The sequence below is a fragment of the Tamandua tetradactyla genome, chromosome 2, assembly GCF_023851605.1.
Source record: "Tamandua tetradactyla isolate mTamTet1 chromosome 2, mTamTet1.pri, whole genome shotgun sequence".
NCBI classification, from domain to species: domain Eukaryota; kingdom Metazoa; phylum Chordata; class Mammalia; order Pilosa; family Myrmecophagidae; genus Tamandua; species Tamandua tetradactyla.
This window is the reverse complement of record NC_135328.1, coordinates 32,638,918-32,662,888: the sequence shown is the minus strand read 5'-3', so window position 1 is coordinate 32,662,888 and position 23,971 is coordinate 32,638,918. Positions and strand designations below refer to the sequence as shown.

At 39.4% G+C, this 23,971-nt stretch overlaps 1 protein-coding gene across 1 annotated transcript; it reads left to right on the top strand.

Moving 5' to 3' along the window:
* Positions 1-1,585: 1,585 nt before the first annotated feature.
* ZFP37 (ZFP37 zinc finger protein) lies at positions 1,586-21,333 on the top strand. The gene is made up of 4 exons (XM_077142225.1): positions 1,586-1,785; positions 14,505-14,631; positions 14,935-15,075; positions 18,899-21,333. The coding sequence occupies exons 1-4, from the start codon at positions 1,753-1,755 to the stop codon at positions 20,389-20,391; spliced, it is 1,794 nt and encodes a 597-aa protein (XP_076998340.1). The 5' UTR covers positions 1,586-1,752; the 3' UTR covers positions 20,392-21,333.
* Positions 21,334-23,971: the final 2,638 nt, after the last annotated feature.

The following is a 23,971-nucleotide window of genomic DNA, read 5'->3' as shown; positions in this document are numbered from 1 at the left end:
TCTTTCTTTGTTGCTTCCTATGAAACTGAGCTCAAAGGATATTAAGGAATGACGAGAAAGAAAGGAAGGAAAAAGAAAGAAAGAAAGACACAGACTGGCTCAGGCGGTCCGAAGCTTAAGTTTACATCAGACAATTTTATTTTTAACCAGATCCTGGTTATATACTGCAGGATGACAATAGGCGTGCATGCATTTCCTGAGGGAACAAAGATTTTATTTTTCAGGGTTCTTCCTTCGTACTTAGAATAACCATTTGGGGTAAACAAGCATTCTCTTCCTCCTATACTGTCTTGCATAAATCAGATAACACAAAGCGGCTTACTGCCGAAGCCACCTTAATGCCATCTACTCCCAAGCAGTTCCGCAGGTCTTATGTTAATCCAATCTGCTACATTTCTTCATACTTAACTTAACCTTTTGGGGTTAACAAACATTCTCTTCCTCCCAGACTGTTCTACATAAAGCAGATAATAATCTCCACAGTTCACTGCCACCACCCTGAGGCCAGCTGCTCTCAACAAATTCTTCAACAAGGTCTTGTTTTAACCCTTGGCTCCTACAACATACCATTGTGATTTCTTGGACAAAAAAAAAAGTTATTAGAAAGAAAAATTGGTAATAAGATGAGGAGGCTAAACAGAAACTGTCCTGATGACAGGTAGTCTGAGGAGTTCTTCTTATGAGTTCATTGAAGGAGCACTTAGAATTGTATTCAGACACAAGACTGGGAGGGAAGTGACAAAATGCAACCAGGACTGGTCAAGAGAATCAGTGAGTTATTCCCCTAAGTGGAAGGTGCCAAGCTGGATGTGCTTGACACTGGGAGGGGAGGCACATATTTGCGGTAACTGCACCACCCCTTCTGCCCCACTGTAAATTCCTCAAGGGCAAGTCTGAGTCCCCACTCTTTCCCCAGGACCAAGCACAGCACAGTCCTTCGTCTGCACATGGTAATAACTCAACAGATTACTGTTAAATAAACGTTAGTACATTAAATAGCGCATTGAGAAATTATTTTTGCTCAAATTGTTTTGTCATTTAGTCAAACTATCAAACCTAGGCTTCTACTGAAGAAGGGTGTGTTCACTTAACCTGCTGCTTTATCTCGTGTTTCTTATACTATAAATGAAAGGATTTATCATCTATTTCAAAGGTTAACGTCCTCTCCCTTTCAAACAATGGCATATGACTGATCGGGCTTTTCTCCCTCTCTCCCTCCAATTTCTCATATTATCCTAGCCCTCTGAAGACCGCTTTATGCATTAGGATTCCCATTCTCGCTGCAGCTGGCGGCCCTGACTTATTTGGAAGAGCAATTCAAATTCTGTAAACAGTCTTCAGGTGGTAAAACCTTTGCGCGCCAGGGAAGCCGCGTCAGACACAACGCCTTCTTGCAGTGAATAACCGGGCCCCGTAACTATTTACTCCCATCGCACCACTCCAGGACTCTCTAGAGAGCCCCACCACCCCGCTGCACCCCCGCCCCCCTCGCCCCTTCCTCTCCCTCACTCCTCCCCCTCCCTCTCCAGCTCGCTCGGGATAACCTCCGGTCTCCGCTGTACGGTGAAGCCATTGCCAAGATGGCCGCCCCCGTAGGAGGTTTACCAAAGGCGCCGCCATCGCAGCGGCCGGACCGCTGAGGCAGCCCTCCAGGCGGCCGCCATGTTAGCCTTCAGCGGCAATCCAGTCCTAACAAAGCCAGAAACCAGAAAAGGAGCCGGGAACTACGGAAGAGGCCGGTGTCCATAGGGGATGGCTGGGCTCGAAACTGGGGGCAGCGCCTCGGTGAGCGCGGGGACGCTTTGGCGATCAGAGCTAGTCTCATAGGGGATCAGGAACTTGGGGATGGGAGGTGGGGTGGGGAGACTGTAGTCTGCGAGGATCAGTGATTTGGAAATCGGTGGGGTCGATGCTGGTGGGTTTTTAGAGGCCTACTGTTATGAGGGTTATGTGAGGTAGTGATGGGGGAATCTGTGGGGTGGGTGAGTACTACAGATTTAGAAAATCAGTATTTAGAGGGCTCTGCAGAGACAGCGATGGGAGGTCTGTGACAGTCACTGAGAGGACAGGGTTAGGGAAGATTGGGGGCTTTGTGGACAGTCCAGAGATTGGGGAGGTCAGTGGTGGTCCATGAGTGTGATGCCTGGGATTCAGCGATTAGGGAGCCTGTGGTGTGGTTGGAGGCTGGATTGTTAGAGAGGGGCAGAGTTGGGGGCTGCGGAGTTTGGGGATTGGGAGTATCTGTGGGATCTGGGAAGACAGTGATTGGTGGAGTTCGGGGGGATTCTATGTTGAGGTGTTTCTGGGGAGAAACAATACAGGGTTTCTGCAGGTCAGGAATTAGGTGGTGTTCTGGAGTCATAACTGAGTTAACAGTTATGGTATGATTAGTGAAAATGAATGATTAAAGATCTAAGATTCTGTGACAAAGAGCCTGAAAGAGTCGGTGGGTGGGTTGCAGGAATGACAGTGTTAGAGGTTAAGTATTCTATAGGGGTCAGTGATTGGAGATCATGGAAAATGGTGATTGGAAACTTGTAGAGTTTGGTAGTTGGGAAAGTTGGTGAAAGTTAGTGATTGAGGAGTGAATAATGTCAGTGATTAGAGACCTGTAGGGACAGACAGTCTCTAAGTTTTATATTTTATGCAGTGTGTCAGGTGTTGGGATTCAGCTGGAAACAGAGCTAGAGTGCCTCCCTCAAGGTCCTTAGATTTTAGAAGTAGGGAAGAGACAATAAAAATAGATAGAAATAATTCCAAGTAATGATAAGTGCTATGAAGGAAATGAAAGAGGATAGTGTAATAGACAGTGCCTGAGGGTAAATAGTGTGTCGCTTTAGCCAGATTAATCAGGGAACACCTTTCTGAGGAAATGACATTTGAGGCATAAATGATGACAAGGAGGCAGCGGTACAAAAAGCTGAAGAAAGAGTGTTCCAGGAAGAAAGAGCACCAATTGCAAAGGTCCTTAGGCAGGACTGAACTTGGTGTGCTCAAAGAACAGAAATAAGACCTGTGTAGTTGAAGCATAGTCAGGAAAGAAGTATAAAGATGTGAAATCATAGTGGTAGGAAGGGACCAGATCATGTAGAATCTTGGCTATGGTAAGGAGTTTGGGTTTTATTCTGGTTGCAGTGAGAACCCATTGAGAGTTTTGAGCTGAGGAGGAATCTGATCTAATTGCTACTTTAAAAAGATGACCATAACTACTCCATGGAAGATGGACTGCAGAGGGGCAAAAGTAGAGACAGAGAAGTCAGAAGTTGATTGCAGTAGCCAAAGGCAAGAAATGATGATAGCTTAGACTAAGGTTGTATCAGTGAAATAAAAGAAGTCAGATCAGAAATATTTGAAGGTGAACAAATGGGACTTCCTGATGAATTGTCATGGAATGTGTGGGAAGAGAAGAATCAAGATTTACCTCTAGATATTTGAGCTGAGGAGGATGATGATTCTGTTTTTTGAGTAGGGGTGTTATTGGAGAAGGCCATAATTTTTTAAGAAAATAACAATAATTTCTTTAATATCATAAAGCATCTAATCAGTGTTCAAAGTCCCCCATTGTCTCAAATATCATATATTTTTAAAATCTTTCAGTTTGTTTGAATTGGGGGCCACATAAAGTCCACCCATGGGGTTGGGTTGATTACATCTCTTCAAACTGCTGGCTTCACCTTCATCTCTCTCTCTCTCTGTGTCTCTGTCTCTCTGTCTCTCTCTCTCACTTTCTCTCTCTTTTCCTTTCCATTATTTTTTAAGGGTCATTTTCATACAGAGTTTCCTACAGCCTGACTTTTGCTAATTGTGTTCCTGTGGTGGGACTCTGGTTTCTTTGTATTTTGAGGCAATTGGTATTTGAATAAGATGTATAGACAAATTATTTGGTAAGACTATCTCATGGGTGGTAGTATGTTCTCCCATTAGGAAGCATATAATATCTCATCATCTCTCTTTTTGTAATGTTAGTGGCAGTTAAAAATCAATGCCAGATCACATAGGGATTTTAAAAAGAGTAATGTTCTAATTCTATCATTCAATTTTAAATGTATCATCCCTTTTTCCTTTATTTTTCTCTGTAATGAGAAACTTCTTTCATATACTCTAGTGTACCACTTTCTAGTAGAATTCATATAGGAAAACCAGGATAAATTATTTACCAGTTCTTAAAACAATAAGTTGATTCATTAGCATTATTCTCTCATGATGACCAGTTAGTTGCTTTTTTTTGAGTGACATTATAAACTCATGGAATTTGAATATACTTGGTATATTCAGTCTATTGCAGTTATTACCCTTATTGATGCTCAAGTAGTCCTCTTTTTGCCAAGTGATCACTTGGTACCCTTGTCGAAATTCAGTTGACTAGAGAATGTAGGTTTATTTCAGCATTCTCAATACTATTCTATTCATCTCTATTTCTATTTTTGTGCCAGTATCACACTTTCTTGGTTACCATTACTTCCTAGTAAGTTCTGAAATTGGGAAATGTCAGTCTTCCTACTTTGTTCTTCTTTTTCAGGATTGTTTTGTCTATTCTGGATCCTTAGCAGTTCCATATAAATACTGAAATCATCTTGTCAATTTCTACAAATAATTCAGCTGGAATTCTGATGGGAATTGCATCAGTTCTTCAAGAGGCTTCTTTAAGTTGGCTCCTAATTTCTTTTTATAGAACCTTAGTGGGAATATCAGATTTTGGGGATGGAAATGGGAGCTGGGGTGGATGACAGTGATACTGTTTTAACATGTCAAGATTACAATGCACATCCATGTAGAGATGTTGAGTAGCTGTTTGATATATGACTCTGGAATTTAAGAGAGGTATGGGCTGGGAAATCCATATTTGAAAGGCCTCAGCTTAAAGTTGGCATTTAAAGCAGTAAGACTAAATGAGGTCACCTAAAGAGACAGAAGGCAGATGGGAAGAGAAGAGAGCCAAGGACAGAGCCATGAGGTGCTCTGACATTTAGAGGTCTGGGAGAAGATGAAGAACCAATAGACTATAGGGTAGCCATTAAGATAGGAGGAAAATTGTGTAAGTGTGGTGTACCAAAACATAGAGAAGAAAGCTTTTCATGACAATGGAAAGCTTTGTGTCATATGCTCTTGTGAATTCCAGAAGAATCACTGCGAAGAATTTGACTATGGTTAGATGTAGATCAATGGTTATTTTGACTTTGATGGATAACAATGACCTTTTTTTGGTGTAGTGATGAGGGTAAAATTTTGTTGGAGAGCTTTGAAAGAATGGGAGGTAAGGAAATGGAGAGAGCAAGTATATCAATGCTTATGAGAAGTTTTTCTGCTAAAGGTAGTAGAGAAGTGGATATTGGGTGGGACATGAGATTAAGGGAGGCTTTTCTTCAGATGAGTGACATTAAGGCAACTTTGTATGGCAAAGTATGATCCAGTAGAAAGGGAGAAATCAACTGGGGATGCAATCCAAAGCACAAATGGAGAAATTGGCTTTCACTGAAAGAAGGAACACTTCTTTAATTTTAACAGAAGTGGATGCAGAATATATGATTTTTGGAAAGAGATTTGTAGAATTGGTGATGACAGTACAAGGTAATTCTGTTTTCTCTTTGAAGTATAAGGCAAATTCATCAGCCAAGAGTAGGGAAGGATTAGATGTTGGGGTTTCAGAAAAGACAGAAAAGGTTGAAATAATCATGTTAAGAGGATAATTGAATTTCCTAGAGATAAGTAATGGGATTGCTGGCACTATTGAATGCCCTTTGAAGATGCTTATTGTAAATTTGAAGTGCATCCACTCTGAAAAATGTTTATACTGTAATGTTCAGCTATGAAGATTCAGAGGAAACTCTAACCAAGGTAGAGGCTTTCCTAGATAAGTACAATGGATGAAAGAAGAACAAGGAACTTAAAGCTGTTTACAAGGAAGTGTGTATGGTGCTTGGACAATGACTCTATATAAGGTAGAAGGAAAGTAAAGTTATGTGAGGATGGAGGAGTTTGAAAAAGTGGCATGGATTAGTGTGTCATTAGTTTGGAGGACTCATTGAGTTTGGAGAATTATTGGAATGAAAGTACTAGGAAGTGACCTAGCTGGATAAAAAATGATGGTCAGAAGATAGAATATTTTAAATTGAGATTTTAGAGGGATATGTGATGATCAGGATATCACTTGGGTGGGTGATAAGTAGGTGGCTGAGTTTGGGTGGAAGAAAAGATTGTTAGAGTTGGAAAAGAGAAAGGATAGTGTATTGAATGGCTCTTCTGCATGGTTATAGAGATAGTGCCGAATGATGATGGCAGGATCACAGGGTGAACAGCATGCTGGTGCTCAAGGTTTTAGTGAATGAGGCAGAGCAGCTGTAGAAAAGAGTTAACACAGCCAGCCTGAGATGGCTATCCTTCAGAAGACTGCTTGCAAGGATGACCCATGGCTGATGTCTAGAAATTTAGATTATCAGATGATTCCCTCCATCCTCAGAACCAGTGAGTGGCTCACTGGACAAACAATGTGGTTTAGGTTGAACACCTATTTTCCTTCTGGGAGTCTGGAATTTTTTTACGTGCTAGACCATTGTACTTATGTGAACAGTCTCCAATAAAATCCTCAGCCCCTAAGTCTCTAAAGAGCTTCACAAGTATTGTCACAACTCATTGCTGTAAGAATTAACAGCATCCTATATGACTCTACTGGGAAAGGACTCTTGGAAGCTTGTGGCTGGTATCCTCCAGACTTTGCCCCAGGTACCTTTTCCCTTTGCTGATTTTGCTTTGTATCCTTACTCTGTAATAAATCACAGCCATGAATTTCGTTGTATATTTAATCCTTTGGGTCTGTGTTGGTTTGAAAGGATTATGCACCCTAAAAATCCATGTTTTACTTCTGATACAGTCTTGTGGGAGCAACTGTTTCTTTTAATCCCTATTTAATAATTTAGGTTAGAATCTTTTGATTAGATTATCTCCATGGAGATGTGGCACACCAAGTGTGGGTATTAACTTTTTGATTAGATGAAAATATGACTCCATCCATTCCAGGTGGGTCTTGATTAGTTTACTGGAATCCTTTAAAAGAGGAAGCATTTTGGAGAACAATAAGAGAGCCATGAGAACCATAGAGCCCATGAAGCCAGAGACCTTTGGAGTTGAAGAAGGAAAATGCCCCCAGGGGAGCTTCACAAAACAATAAGCCTGGAAAGAAAGCTAGCAGAAGTCACCGTGTTCGCCATGTGCCTTTCCGGTTGAGAGACCAACCCTAAACTTCATCAGCCTTTCTTGAGTGAAGGTAACCTCTTGTTGGTGCCTTAATTTGGACACTTTTATTGGCTTGCTTTAATTGGGAAATTTTCACAGCCATACAACTGTAAACTAGCAACTTATTTTACATTCCTCTTTATAAAAAGCCTTTTTGGTTCTGGTATATAACATTCCAGCAGCTTGCAAACTACTGAGAAGTGGGGTGCTGCTATGGTTTGCAAATACCAAACATGTTGGGACAGCTTTTTAAATGGATGAGTGGAAGATTCTGGGAGAGTTGTGAGGAGCTTGATAGAGACTGTTGGTAGAAATGTGGACTCTAGGGATGCCTCTGGTGAGGCACTCAACAGAAATGAGGCATGTGTTATTGCAAACTGGAAGCAATTCTTGTTTTAAAATCGCAGATAATCTGGCAAAATTGACTAGTGGCTTTGGCTGGAGGGCAGATTTTAAAAGCCATGAACTTGAATATTTAGCAGAAAGGAGTTCCAAATTAAATGTGGAAAGTGCAGCCTGGTTTCTCCTTGCAGCTTATAGCAAAATGTGACAAGAAAGAGATAAGCTGAGAACTGAACTCTTGGGTACAAAGAAATCAGAAATTGTTGTTCTGGAAAATTCTGGGTTTCCAGGAAGGGGAGACCCCAGAGAATGGTGCCCCACATGAGGATTTGGCCAAATGTGGAACCAGTCAGCCATTTCAGATAGAGAAAGCCAGGATTGAAGATGCAGTTTTACAGGAAGGATTTGTGGAAACTTCTTATGTCTGATGGGCACAATCCAAGCTTACTACATAGAAAGCCAACAGTAGTATTCCAGGGTCTGTAGAAACAGAACCACTGCCAGTCTGGACCGAGAGGAACAGAAAAGGGACCGATTGGAGGAAAAATAACTTCAGAGGCAGAACTATGGAAGCTAAAGTCAAGAAACCTTGGGTCAGGAGAGCAGACCCACCCAAGCTCGTGAAGAGGGTGAGTTTACCCTGAAGGCAAAGGATGGCTTTCCACCTCATTGCAGTGGAAGATTTGTGCCAACTCAGGCCTTGGACAGGATTCCTAGCACATTCCTTGGGGACTGGGGAGAGCCTGCCACCACATGGAGGGGTTAAGCATGTGCCCTGGAGATGGCAGAGAGCCTGGGTGTGGCCCTGATGCTTGGAGAGGGTGGAGCCAAGAAAAAGGTGGTCTCCCAGGTTGCATTCAGAGGGTGGTGGGCTCCTGCATAGGCCCTTGGGAAGGGTGGGACTGCTGCTTTCTAAAGCCCCCAAGATGACTCTCAGACTTTGAAATTTAATGGAGTTTGCCCTGCAGGTTTTTGCAACTGCTTAGGTCCAGTGACCCCTGTGTTCCAATTTCTCCCTATGGAAATGGGTATATGTATCCTACTACTGTTCCTCCTTTGTATGTTGGCAGCAGATAACATATTCTGAGTTGTACAGATCCAGAGCCAGAAGAGAATTTTTCCTTAGGACAGACCATGCCTGTAACAGACTTTGATGAGTCTTTATACTGGTTTTAGCCTTGTATTGGATTTGTATTGTTACTGAAATGGTTTAAGGATTTCTGATATTGTGATGGAATGAATGTTTTTGTTTTGTTTTGTTTGCACGGGCAAGCACCGAGAATAGTACCTGGGTCTCTGGCATGGCAGGCGAGAATTCTGCCACTGAGCCACCATCGCACTGCCCTGAATGTATTTTGTATACGGGGAAAACATGCCTTTTTTAGGGTCCAGAGGGTGGAATGTGCTGGTTTGAAAGGATTATGTACCCTAGAAAAGCCATGTTTAATTGTGTTCCTATCTTGTGGGAGCAACCGTTTCTTTTAATGGTTTCTGACATTATGGGGTTGTCCTTAAATAAAAGCAAAAATATTTAAATGCATGTTGTTTAGTATAAAAACTTTTCAATAGCTATCTCATCTTCCTCTCACTTGCCTAATAATAGGAGAATTTTTTTTTTCGACTAAAATTATGTCTTTTATTGTTGCTGTCAGACTTCAAGATTGGCATTGTTTTGGTTTGATAATACAAAATAAATTTAATTTTAAAAAAAAGATTGGCATTGTAATGATTACCCAGAGCTGTTATGGACCCTGGAGTCACACAGCCCATGTGTAGCCCAAGTGGGTCTCCTAACCCATCTATCTCAAACTTTAGAATGTATCTAATAACCTAGAGGGCTTGATAAAACACAAACACCCTGCAGATTTCTGATCCAGTTGATTTGGATTGGAGCTAAGAATTTGTGTTTCTACAAAGTTGGTAGTCCAAGGATCCCACTTTGAGAACCATTCCCCTCTACTAAGCCCAGTGCCTTCATCAAGCTATGTTGTGGCTATTCATCTTTTTAAATTAGGATAAGACATCTGTATTTTGCAAATGTTTTTGTTCTTATGTATATAGGTGTGCTTTTTTCGACTTTTCCTTCAGTAAAATCTCAGCCTTGTTCTTGCTTGTGACTCCTGGATCAGGAACCCAGGAGAACCTAAGACACTGGACTGAACAACTATGTGTGTGATAATTGCTGGCCCACCTAAGCATTTGGGCCTGTGGATAGAGATGGTGATACCTGATGATGGTGCTGCCTTCCTTCCAGTGTTGTACCTCAGTGTTACCATCTACAAAATGAGGGTAATAAGAACATCTCCTTTGTGAGAATCAAAAATGGTTTTCATGTAAACACATAACAATGCCTGGTACATTGTAAGTGCTCAATAAATATTAGCTATTATGAACAGTCAATGTAACAGTCCATGTTTTAGCAACATGGTACATTCATTCTCTTCAAAGATTAAGGATGGTGACATCCTTCCCTTCGACATTATTTTCTATATATTCAAGAAAGAAGTCATGGAAATTGGACTTTATGGATCCCAAACTTTATCTACATGGAAATCTTAAGAATCATTCACAAAAATGGGAATTGGATAGAGAAATGCAGTTAACTGCTACCAGTCTCATTCAAGTTGTTGATGGCTGATCTGAGTTTTCAGTCACTAACAGGTCATGAAACATGTATCAACCCATGTTTGTTGAATGGGACTGAAATAAGCCATAGAGCAATTTAAAATATCTGGATGTAGATTATATGTTGAGAAAAGATTTAAAATTTTAGGCAAGCTTATACAATAACCATTATTAATTGATGTCACCTATAGCACCCAAGGAAACACTGGAATGTATTATTTAACTATTACCCAACACATCGTGGCTTAACAACAATAGACATTTATTATCTAATTTCTGTAGGTCAGGAATTTGGGAGTGGCTTAGCTTGGTAGCTAAGGGGCCTCTCATGAAGATCAGTCAAATCGTTGGCCAGGGAATGTAGTCTTATCTGAAGACTTGACTGGAGCTAGAGGATCCACTTCCAAGACAGCCATGCTCAGGGTTTTTGACACGAGGCCTCAGGTCCTTGCCACAGAGACCTCTCCAGAGGGCTGCTTGAGTGTCCTCAGGACACAGCAGTTAGTTTACCCATTGCAAGTGATATAAGAGAGCTAGGTAGAAGCTGTGATGTCGTTTATGACCAAGCCTTGGAAGTCACTCTGTCATTTCTGCCATATCTTTTTGGTTACACAGGTCAGCCCTATTTTTTTTTAACTTTTTTTTTTATTGTATAGTATAACATATATACAAAGCAAAGAAATAAAAAAGTAATAATTTTCAAAGCACTCTTCAACAAATAGTTACAGGACAGATCCCCAGAGTTTGTCATGGGCTACTGTGCCAGTCTGAATGTGTGGTGGACCCCATAAAAGCCATGCCCTTTAATCCTCATTCAGTATTGCTGGGTGGGAGCATTTTGATTGTTTCCATGAAGATGGGACCCACCCAATTGTGGGTGGTAACTTTTGATTAGATGATTTCCATGGAGGTGTGTCTCCACCCACTGAAGGTGAAGTTGCTTACTGGAATCCTTTAAAAGAGGAAATATTTTGGAGAGAGTCCCTTTTGGTAGAGCCATGAAAAGCCAGCAGACACCGCCATGTTTGCAGATGCTGCCATGTTCTCCACGTGCCCTTCCAGCTGAGAGAGAAACGTTGAATGTCGTTGGCCTTCTTGAACCAAGGTATCTTTCCTCAGATGCCTTAAATTGGACATTTCTATAGACTTGTTTTAATTGGGACATCTTCTTGGCCTTAGAACTGTAAACCAGCTACATATTAAATTCTCCTTTTTAAAAGTCGTCCTGTTTCTGGTATATTGCATTCCAGCAGCTAGCAAGCTAGAATAGCTACTAAATGATCCTCTCATATTTTTCCTTCTAGCTACTCCAGAATATAGGAGGCTAGAGGGCTTAAATATTTTTTTAGCAACACAATTGACTTCTTTTTCTTCTTCTTTTGTGAAAAATAGCATATATACAAAAAAAGCTATAAATTTTGAACCACAGCACCACAATTAGTTGTAGAACATATTTCAGACTTTGACATGGTTACAATTTCACAATTTAGGTTTTTACTTCTAAGTGCTCTAAAATACTGGAGACTAAAAGATATCAATTTAATGATTCAGCATTCATGTTCATTTGTTAAATCCTATCTTCTATGTATAACTCCACCATCACCTTTGACCTTTCCATCCCTCTCTTTAGGTGTGTGTTCTAGTTTTCCAGCTGCCGGAATGCAACACACCAGAGACGAATTGGCCTTTAATAAAAGGGGATTTATTTCATTAGTTCTTCAGAGGAAAGGCAGCTAACTTTCAACTGAGGTTCTTTCTTACGTGGGAAGGCACAGGGTGATCTCTGCTGGCATTCTCTCCAGGCCCCTGGGTTCCAACAGCTTTCCCTGGGGTGATTTCTTTCTACATCTCCAAAGGCCTGGGCTGAGCTGTGAGTGCTGAGATGAGGTATGCTGAGCTGCTTGGGCTGTGCTACATTGAGCTCTCTCATTTAAGTCCCAGCCAATTAAATCAGACATCATTCATTACAGCAGGCATGCCTCTGAGCCGACTGCAGATGTAATGAGCAACAGATGAGGTTCGCCATTGGCTCATGTCCAGAGCCACAGAACTAGGTACCTTGACCTGGCCAAGTTGACAACTGAATCTAACTACCACAGGGTGTTTGGGCTATGGCAATTCTAAATTTTCCATAGTGGAAGGGTCTGTCACTAATATGAGGGAGGGAGATGGAACTATTTGATCTTCTGGAGAGGCTGGGCTAGGTTTCAGAACTTATCTGGACCGGGACCTATCTGGAGGTTGTAGGTTTCTGAAAAGTTACTCTAGTGCATGAACCCTTGTGGAATCTTATATATTGCCCTAGGTGTTCTTTAGGATTGGCTGGAATGGTCCTGGTTGAGGGTTGGCAGGTTATGCTAGGTGGCAAGGTCTACCTGAAGCTTGCAAAGAGCAACCTCCAGAGTAGCCTCTCAACTCTGTTTGAACTCTCTCTGCCACTGATACTTTATTAATTACTTTTCTTTACCCCTTTTTGGTCAGGATGCAATTGTTGATCCCATAGTTCCAGGTCTGGATTCATCCCTGGAGTCCTCTCCCAGTTCACCAGGGAGACTCCCATGTAGGGGGAGGGCAGTGATTTCACTTGCAGAGTTGGACTTAGAGAGAGTGAGGCCACATCAGAGCAACAAAGAGGTCCTCCAGAAGTAACTCTTAGGTATGCCTATAGGTAGTCTAAGCTTCTCCACTACCTACATAAATTCATAAGAGTAAGCCTCAGGATCGAGGGTATAACCTATTGATTTGGGTGTCCCTAAAGTTTGACACAGTATCAGGGGATTCCCTGTTGATAACATTTAATAGTTCCATATTTTTCTCCCATCCTTCAGGGGACTTTTCCAATAGTTTTTGATTATCTGCTTAATATACTCTAGGATGTATCCAGGCATTACAATAATCTATACAGGATTAAAGGACCTCTTCCTTATTCTGTGCTGCCTGTGTTTTAGTTGTTCAAATGAGCTATACAGATAGGTTGAATTAGATTATGCACTACAGAAAATTTCAGTTCCAGACCAAATAAACCTTTCTTTCATTGATCTCAAAGAGTATGTGCAGTTCTAAAATATAGACACTGTCTTCCTTACCCCTATGTTCTCAATTACTTTAACCCCAACCTGTTCAACTTTGTTCTTATCAATACCAGGTTGTATATATAAAATAGCCTCTCAAAATCCTGAAATAATAATCACCACTCCAGACTTAATGTCTGCTGTAGGGTCAGCCCTATTTTATGGTGAAGGGACAGTATAAGGGTGTGGGTCCCTAGAGTGGAAATCATTGGGAGCCATCTTGGAGGATGGTTACCCACTTTACCTCAACCAAAAAACCTTGAAACTAATTAATTAATTTGAAAAATTAGAGTGTTTTATTCCTAGAGTGTAAAAGTTTGCATCTTTTATTGTCAGTTTGCAGATGGTTGCCTCTTTAAATTGGTCAGTAATGCTGATGGTGGAATTGTACACATAAAGGAAAGGAGTCTACAGCAACTTTAGGCTTAGAATATAGGAGGATTTTAACATGCTTTAATTTCTGTTCTGTCCCCAACCCTTAATTCCTGCTTACTTTTAGGTTATACATCTTGCTTTCAATGATACATTTCTAACAGTTACTCAAGCACATTATTAAGTCACTTAGATTTAGCTAGACATTTTACTTGTTTTATTGCTCATTGCTGTCTGTAGTATATTTTAAAATCTTCCCATTAAAACCTTTCCCAATCTTGAAAATTTTAATCTGATCCAATTTCTTTCTTATAAAAGTATTTCCTTTTTCCTTCTCTCCTTTTCCTCTACTTCCTTCTCTCTTCTGCTCTCCTCCTCCTTTTCTCCCTCCTTCCCTCTCTCTTTCTCTTTCTTTCTGAAGTAAGCAAATAGCATATTTCCTGTATCTTTGCATGCCTGAAATGTAATCTTTTGCTCCCAAATACTAATTATTTTTGACTGGTTAGAAAAATCAAGGGTCTCAGTTCTTCTACCTCAGAACTATAAACATTGCTCCAAAGCCTTTAGCATCCACTATTATAAAGGAAGATAAAATGAATGATTGTTTCATTTTTTTTCTGGTAAATTTTGTCTTTTTTCTGATATTAGCATATTTTTCTTTATCCTCTTGCATAAAAAAATTCATAGTGGGGCATTTTTCAATATGATTTCCTTCTCAAAAGAAGCAAAATGGGGTAGAGAATAGATACATTTTATCACATCATCATCAACGTTGAATTATCAAGGGAAGGACAAATTTCTGTCTCATCCAAATCACTACTGAATGTGGAAAACATGAGACTGAGTAGAAATATACTATTACAGGGATCAATAACATTCAAAGATTTGACTTTGGCATTTACCCAGAAGGAATGGGAGCAGCTGGATCCTGCTCAGAGGAACCTGTACAAGGATGTAATGCTGGAGAACTACAGCCACCTAACCTCAATGGGTAAGGAAAATTCTGTTGTAATTCAAATGTGGCCACCATGATACCTTCTCTCTGAAGTCCTTGATAGCTTGGCATTGACTTTAGGGGGAGTTGAAGAGTTTTAATTCCTTTTGGGTATTATAAAGGATATTTGTGATCACACCACCAAAATGGAATATCTGCTCAGTTGAAGTACCTGACATCCTCATTGTGAAACTTTAGAAGCCATGTTTTCTTTATCCTTTAAAGCTCTGAAGCTCAAATGTCAGGGCTTGATTTCTGGTATGGTTCTTGCTGGAGCACTCAATTTCTGCCATTTTCTAGGTGCAGGGTATCATGCTTCCAAACCAAATATGACCTCAAAGCTAGAAAAAGGAGAAGAGCCATGTTTGGGGAAAGGGAAAAGAATCAGTCAAGCTCATCCAAATGAAATAGCAAGACCGAAGCAAATTGAAGCCAATGGAAGTAAGTTCCCAATTTCTTGGTGGTAACTATGGAATTCTTCAAAGAATAATTTATTCTTAAATTCTTCTTAGAGACTCAGACCCTTCTTTTTGCCAACCAGTAATAGTATAAAAATATCAGAATCTCTGGGGGAAAGAGGGTTCAAACTACAAAGATTCTCTAATCTTAGAGATGTTGATATCTCTTCCTTCTATGAAACACTCCCTGTGAGAGGTGCCCTTGGGAGGTTCAGTATGGTAATGAGCCACTTTTACTTATGGGATTTTGGTTATCCACTTGTATTGGTCAGCATAGGCCAAGTTATGCTCCATTAAGGAATGACCCAGTATCTTAATGGCTTATGAGAAGAAAGATTTATTTATTGATCAAGCTGCAGCCCTGTGCCACAGTATCTTCATTTGGAGACCTCGGCTTAGGAACATTCACTATCTGGCACATGTTGGTCTCATGGTGGAGGGAAAAAGGGGTGTATGGAATGACATGATGACTCTTAAAAGCACTAATTAGAAGTGGTATATATCTCTTTTTGCTCATATTTTATTGGTCGGAGGAGGTCATTGGCCAGTCCTACATTCATCAGAGCAGGAATATATAATCCTTGCACAGAGTAGGGCACTGACATTCAAATGACCAAGCAATGGGGTAGCAGGTGTAATCCTTCCACAGGGAACAATAGTGTAGTCTACCACTCTGCTCAGGGTCTGGTAGGAAAAAAAGTGAAGACCAGGGCTCTAAATCTTTCATCCAAATTTCTTTGATACATAACTGATTCCTCCATATAGCCACTTTTCCTCTTCCATGTTCTCCATTGCACAGCTTTCAGAAGGGATAGTGACCTCTCAGGTTCTCTAAATCCTGTATCTGCTTACCTTACTCTAAACAGTACTTTTTTGATCATCCTCCTTTTTCCTGATAGCATCAGTTTTTCTCTCTCCCTTCCTCCACCCCTGTTCCACCCTATGATATCACATTTCTCATTCTCAGAGTGTTTTAAATTGAAAGCTTTATCTTTTTTTCCAAATGAGAGTTTCCTCTCACCCTCCCTATTTTTATCTGATTTTAGGCCTCGAGCCTGTCCACCAGGGAATCACTCTGAATCAATCTCTGCTTTCCCTTACTATTGTCTCCTCAGTTTCTATTTGTTTTCCTCTTCTCAATTTTCATTGACTTCACCGAAATCATATCTAAATTGCTGCAATTTGTGGTGGGATTTTTTTAGTCCATTTTCTTTCCCAACTCATCTTAGATGTTGTGTAAGACTTTAAACTAGTGTTATTGCTTGGGTCACTACAGACCCCAAATTAATAGACTGTCTATAATATCTTTTTAAGTTTCCTCTGACCCTACATTGTCCAATACCTCAGGAATTTCCTAAGACCTGAGAGACCAATCTTTCAAATGACAGATGAAGATACCCATGGAGTTCTGATCCATGCATCTAACAACTCCATTTTTGGCTCTCTTTACTTGTCTTACTGATACTTGGTGTTATAATAAAAAATTATTCCCAAGTAGTTTGATGCATCTTTTCATGACTACAATGATTCTCATTTTGGCTCAGGTTCTTATATAGTACCTGGAAGATTCTTAAAGAAAGAACTATTTTATCCCTTCTGATGATTTGCTATACCTAGTGGACTCCATGCTTCAGCTTCTGAAGTTATAGTCAACTTAGTGTAATATTCAAATATTTACTTACTTTCTTACATTAAGGAAGGGCATCCTGCCTTAATCACATACTCTGACAGACACAATTCTCCCTTGATGATCATCAACCTACCCTAGTATTAATACCAATTCACTAGTTGAGATTCTTTCCCCTTCCCTGATGGCAAATTCCTTTAGTACTCTGTATCTGTTCCTTTGGCAGACATCAGTTTGACTAGTCCAACCATCCCTTGAGTGATGAAGTCCTTATAATGTTAAATATTAAAGGGAAAGTGTTGCATCTTGATCCCTTTGGTTTAAGAAGGAAATTTTCCTCAGCATCCTTGGGTACTGAAAGATGGAGCTTTTGTCATGCTACATAAAACCTCCTGTTGTGCTTATATCACTTAAAGTCTTCTAAATGACAAAGAAGCTTCTCTCAGCACACTGTTATACTCCCTAAAATTGATCTACTCCATGTGACCTGATCTCTTAAATGTTTTCCATTAAAGTAATATTTCCTGCCTGTCTGTTCAGATAGCATATCTCTTTTCTGTTTGAGTCCAGTTTTCACTTTGCCCACGCAATGTTCCTTTACCAGCAAGGGGTCTATTGACTTTCAGTCTCTTCCTTGCTGAGGTCAGGGTCTCATATCTTCTTCTCTCTTGAATCTGTTTAATTCTCACTCTGAAGCCCCAAATGGCAGCACCAACTCTCACCTTTACAGGTTTTTAAACATGTAGTATCTGTAGCTAACTAAAAGAAGTCTCTGAATTTCAGTCCCACGTTTTGAGGAGAATGAATTTTATTGGACTAGCTTGGATCAGGTGATGACCACTATCCAAGGAATTGTTTTCAGGCAGAAGTTGAGTTATATAGTACAAACATGGCTGCGTACACTCATCAATGTGTGTGGGGTCTCAGAGAAGGGAAGCATGGATTAAGACAATATTTCAAAACGTGTAATTTTATGATGTGTGGAGAAAAGAATGTAAACGGCCAGTTTGAGTCAGAATACACTTAAAATTTATAATTGGCAATTAGTGGCCTGTTCTGACAGGAACAAATTTACGTATACATTATAATTCCAGGTGGTATGAAGTTTATTTGCCAAGGTGATTATTATGAAATTTATAATTTGGTAAAAGCATCAGGGAACCCAAAGTAAATGCTGTTTTGGGGGGGTTATTTGTTGTCATTATTTTGCTTTTTTTTTTCCACACAGGAATGTCATTATTACATTGAGCATGGGTAGTAACAGTGGAATATCCTTTTCTGCTTATTCCCTCTGACACTTTTAAGATATTCAATACTGCTAAGTGGGCTCACCTTATTTTGTCTGTCCTGGCTGTTTGGATTGTAATTACAAATACTTACTTGATGTACCCTAAGTAGAATAGAGGAATTTATTATAGGAACATGGGTATACCTCTTATAACCTAACAGGAGATAGTTCAGCAAAACTTCTCCAGGGACTAGAACCAAAAACTGGAAAGCCATTAGAAATTGAGATTATGTGAATAGTCTCTTTAAGAACATATAGTCTTACATCTCTACTTTGCTCGGATGTATATGTTTCATTATTTCTACTGATGAGCTTTCTTTTTGTGTCTGGAAAATATGGTTCTATTATAATGTCCTGTGCCATTTTAAAATTTAAGGCCCTGGTAGTGACTAACTACAGTCTAAATTTTTATGGGAGAGAATCTTACTGGACATATTTGCTTGATCAAGATGACCATGGAGATCTAGGGTAGTACAGTTCAGGCTGCAGGAGCCAAATACTATGGGAGGGTTGGCAATTATTAGAGCTGGGCAGCATGGGCTCAGGAGAGATCTCAAAAAGAGTCAACTACATTCACAAACTTTATCTCCATCTATTCTCTGTTCATTGCTACTTGTGTTTGTTTATTCTTGTAGCCCATGCTTCAAGATCATATTTATAAATACTCAAGACTCTTTCTAATCATTATTGTCAATTTTCTTTCCCAGTTTCTACTACAGCATTTTTCCCTCAAGTCCAAGAGGATAGGGACATTTTCTCTTGATATTTATTTCACTTTGGGAGACAGACCTGAATAAAATACAGCCCTACAATTGACCATTTCTTTATGTTTTATTCCATAATGTGAGAATGGAAAGATTCACAAGAACATCTCATTGATTTCCATTTTAGAGGACATCCAGCAAGATGATGACCTGGTAGAGAAACAACAGGAATCTCAAAACAAACTCTTAAGGAAAGTTGCATTCAAGAAAAAAACTCTGACTAAGAAGAAAGGCCATGAGTATGGTTCACTAGGGAAAAACAGTAACATGACTACAAAACATGTTCCTTCAAAAAAAAAGCATCTTAAATTTGATTCACATGGAAATAGTTTGAAAAGGAATTTAGATTTCCCTAGTCATATAAGAAAGTGTGCAAAAAAGAACCCTGATGTAACCAAAGAACAAAGGAAACCATTCAGCCATAATTTGTCAGATAGAAAGAAAGAAAAAACTAAACCTGGAAGGAAACAGGAGAAGCTATCCAGTAGTAGCTCATCCCATACTAAGGAGGACAAAATTCAAACTGAAGAGAAAAATGAACAATCATCCAGTCATAGCTCATCTCCTACTAAATGTGACAAAACTAAAGCTAAAGTTAAACCCTATAAATGTAATCAATGTGGAAAGGTTCTCAGCCATAAACAAGGACTCATTGACCATCAGAGAATTCATACTGGAGAAAAACCATATGAATGTAATGAGTGTGGGATAGCCTTTAGCCAAAAGTCACACCTTGTTGTACATCAGAGAGTTCACACAGGAGAGAAACCATATGAATGTATTCAGTGTGGCAAAGCCCACAGTCATAAACATGCTCTCACTGACCATCTAAGAATTCATACTGGGGAAAAGCCCTATGAATGCACTGAATGTGGGAAAACCTTCAGACATAGCTCAAACCTAATTCAACATGTGAGATCTCATACAGGTGAGAAGCCCTATGAATGTAAGGAATGTGGAAAATCCTTTAGGTATAATTCATCTCTTACTGAACATGTGAGAACTCATACAGGTGAAATACCATATGAATGTAATGAATGTGGAAAAGCCTTTAAATATAGTTCATCACTTACTAAACATATGAGAATTCATACAGGTGAAAAACCTTTTGAATGTAATGAATGTGAGAAAGCTTTCAGCAAGAAGTCACACCTTATTATACATCAAAGAACTCATACTAAAGAGAAGCCCTATAAATGTAATGAATGTGGAAAAGCTTTTGGACATAGTTCATCTCTTACTTACCACATGAGAACACATACAGTTGAAAGTCCCTTTGAATGCAAACAATGTGGGAAGGCCTTCAAACAAATTGAAGGCCTTACTCAGCATCAGAGAGTTCATACTGGGGAGAAACCCTATGAATGTAATGATTGTGGAAAAGCCTTTAGCCAAAAGTCACACCTCATTGTACATCAGAGAACTCATACTGGGGAGAAACCCTATGAATGTAACGAATGTGGAAAAGCCTTCCGTGCAAAGTCACAGCTTGTTATACATCAGAGGTCCCATACAAAAGAGAAACCCTATGAATGCAATGAATGTGGGAAAGCCTTCAAACAAAATTCATCCCTTACCAAACATGTGAAAACTCATTCAAAAGAGAAATCTGATGAGTGAAATTAATGTGGGAAATCTCTTTAACCTAACTGAAGGTTTGGTTTAACCTAAGAGCTCTGAGATGTTCTGAATTTACTGAATGTTAGGAAGCCTTTTTAGTAAGAAGTCACAATTCATTATACATTACAGAATGCAAAAAACGGATTTTTGCATAAAAGCAGTGGATGGAAATAAGAGTTTACATTTGATACCAATCCTTTTACAGAAAATATTGTTTTAAAAATACTCAATTGTGAACAGTCTACCTGTTCAGTTTGAAATATAAAGCCTTTAAATTGTGAACTTTTAGTTAAATAATCAGAGCAATAGAGGAAAAAATTGCATACCCTGACAGTTCCTGAGATGCTTGGCTATTATGTATTTAAGTACCACATATTATCATTGAATTACAAATCTATTCATTGTCATGTATAGATGGGTGTGGTCATTTTTACTGCACCTCCTCATTGATATTAGCACCCAGCACTTTTTAAAATTTCTTTGCTTCTACATCGGTAGGAAATGTTTTTTTAAAAAAGTTATTTATTCAAAAAATTTTAACACAGAATTGAGAGAAAATGAAAGAAAGCAGCTGAGGATACATCTGTATCCTGGTATCCTCAGTAGTACTCAAGGGAATAATATTCAAGATATATTAAAGAAGGTTGCAGTACCATGTATGTAGTATTTTTCCAATTGTGTACAAAAGGATGTGTGTGCTTGGTGCTGTCTCTTTATGTGTGTGTGTCTGTGTGTGTGTCTATATTGGCATGTGAGGAGACTCTGAAAAAATGCAGAATAAACTTCATTGTGGTTGCCATTGGGCACATGAGTACATGGTTGGGACCCTTGGTGGGCAGGGAAGACTTTTTATTGTATTCAGTTTGAATTATTTTATCATGTATTATTTTCACAATTAAAAATACATTTAATATGCACTAATAAATACTAATTGAAATACTAGATTTTAATGCTAATTAAAATTAATGTTTGGCAAACTGAAAAAGTGGCATTAAATTTTATAATGAATGCACAAAGACTTTTCAAATTATTTCATTGAAGTAGTGAGTTACAGCTATAACAGCACTATGTTTCTTCTATTTAGATGAATTGTAATTTCAGGTGAATGAAAATAATTTTCTGAACACTTACATTTTATCTCAAATTCAGGACACTAATACACAAACATCTGAACCAGGGATTTCAAATGTATTGCAGCGTATGTCACCACTCAGTGTTCTTGCTCATAACAATGTTCATGGGTCACTGCACTTTTTCTGAGTGAGCCCATATTTGGCCACAGAAACATTTTCAAGCATGCACTCCAGAAAGTACTTTGAATCAAGTAGACTCAGGGGACCTATTTGTCATTACATACCAAGACTCTTTTTACTATAACTCAGAAGAGAAAGATAGTTAAACTTTTAAAAACAGAGACATCAGAACAAGAATGGCTTTGTAGTATAAGGTGATAATATTTGATAATAATCATATTTGATAATAACCATATTTGGCACATATGACATCTGTCATGGTTAGATTTATGTGTCACCTTGGCCAGGTGGTAGTGTCCGTTTGTCTCGTTGGGCAAGTGCTGGCCTGTCTGTGGCTATGAGGTCATTTCATTAGAATTAAATCATGATCATGTAGACTGCATCCACAGCTGATTTTATTTGTAATCAGCCAAGGGGAGTGTCTTCTGCAATGAGTGATGTTTAATCTAATCACTGGAAGGCTTTTAAGGAGGGTTCGGAAGAGACAGTCTCTCTTCCTGCTTCAGCTGGTGAGCCTCTCCTGTGGAATTCATCCAGACCCTTCATCGGAGTCATCAGCTTCACAGCCTGCCCTATGGATTTTGGACTCTACACTCCCATGGTTATATGAGACATTTTTATAAATTTTATATCTACAGATATTTCCTGCTGATTCTGTTTCTCTAGAGAACCTTAACTAATACAGCAAGGTGGTGGGAGATTCAGGGAGAGCAGAGAATGACAGAGCCACAAGAAAGCTAAAACTGAGAATGCTGCAGAACCATGAAGCAGAGAGTCCACCAGCCAGTGACTTTTGGAGATGAAGAAGGAAAACACCTTCCAGGGAGCTGGAGAGGAAGTTAGCAGATGACTCCCTGTTCACCACGTGTCCTTCCAGCTGAGAGAGAAACCCTGACTGTGTTTGCCATGTGCCTTTCCACTTGAGAAAGAAACCCTGAACTTCCTTGGCGTTCTTGAATCTCCCTGGATGCCTTAGATTGAACATTTCCATATGCTTGCTTTAATTGGGACATTTCCACAGCCTAACAACTGTTAACTTTCCGACTTATTAAATTCCCCTTTTTAAAAGCGATTCCATTTCTTGTATATTGCATTCTGGCAGCTAGCAAACTAAAACACCTATTACATTTTTCACAGCACATTCACTACATTATCTTCTTTGTTCCAGAGAACAAGCATTTGCGAAAGGAAGCAGAACTTGTCATGTTCAATTCTGTCAAATAAATAATTCACCTTCCTGCTAAGATCCTAGTTCAGCATAATGATGGACATTTAACAAGTGTGATTAAATGTCATCTTTGAAAATGTTTCCCATTCGAGATCCTGCCTTCCTGACCTCATTTCAGAGAGGCACAGGTTAAAAACATTAAGAATGAAATTTGTGTGTGTGTGCATGCGTGTTGAGATCAACTCATGAATATTATAACCTCCTCCCTAAATTATTTACTCTTGGATAAAGAAAGTTAAATGTGAGAGTCATTGTCAACAGTAATCTCTTACCAAGTGGAAGTCTAGCACTATACACAGAATGAGTTGTCACTGTCCAGAGTTGGATACAACTTCCACATTTTAAAAGAATAAAACAATTGCATGTATGGTGAGGGTGAATTTTCCACTCTATTTGGAGAATCCATAATAGTGCTGCACCTGAGACAGTGTTCTAATTTGCTAGCTGCCAGAATGAAATATACCAGAAACAGAATAGCTTTTAAAAGGGGGGGTTTATGAAGTTGCAAGTCTACAGTTCTAAGGTCATAAAAATGTCCCAATTAAAGCAAGGATATAGAAATGTCCAATCTAAAGCATCCAGGGAAAAATACCTTGGTCCACAATGGCCAATGATGTTCAGGGTTTCTCAACTGGAAAAGCACATGGTGAACATGGCAATGTCTGTTAGCTTCCTCTCCAGGCTTCTTGTTTCATGAAGCTCCCCCAATGGCATTTCCCCCCTTCATCTCCAAAGGTCTTTGGTTGCATGGGCTTTCATGGTTCTTGTGGCTCTCTCATGGCTCTTTCTGAAATGGTTTCCTCTTTTAAAGGATTCCAGTAAACTAATCAGGTTTCCAATGTACAGTAGTGAATAGGGATCAAAAGAAACAGCTTCAATATATCAGAAATGGGACAGCTTTTAAAAAGGGAATTTGCGGAGTTAGAAGTTTACAGTTCTGAGGCTATAAAAATGTCCAAACTAGCACATCCAGGGAAAGTTACCTTGATTCAAGAAGGACAAATGTCTGGCACATGGGAAGGCACATGGATAGGTTGGAACCTTTTGATTATATTATTTCCTCAAAGATGTGACACAGCCAATTGTGGGTATTACCTTT

Excerpts from the sequence above, each read along its gene's own strand:
- ZFP37 (XM_077142225.1), top strand. The coding sequence starts at position 1,753 with ATGGCTGGGCTCGAAACTGGGGGCAGCGCCTCG. Across the intron at positions 1,786-14,504 it reads AAACTGGGGGCAGCGCCTCG|GGATCAATAACATTCAAAGA; the intron begins GTGAGCGCGGGG and ends ATACTATTACAG. Across the intron at positions 14,632-14,934 it reads CAGCCACCTAACCTCAATGG|GTGCAGGGTATCATGCTTCC; the intron begins GTAAGGAAAATT and ends GCCATTTTCTAG.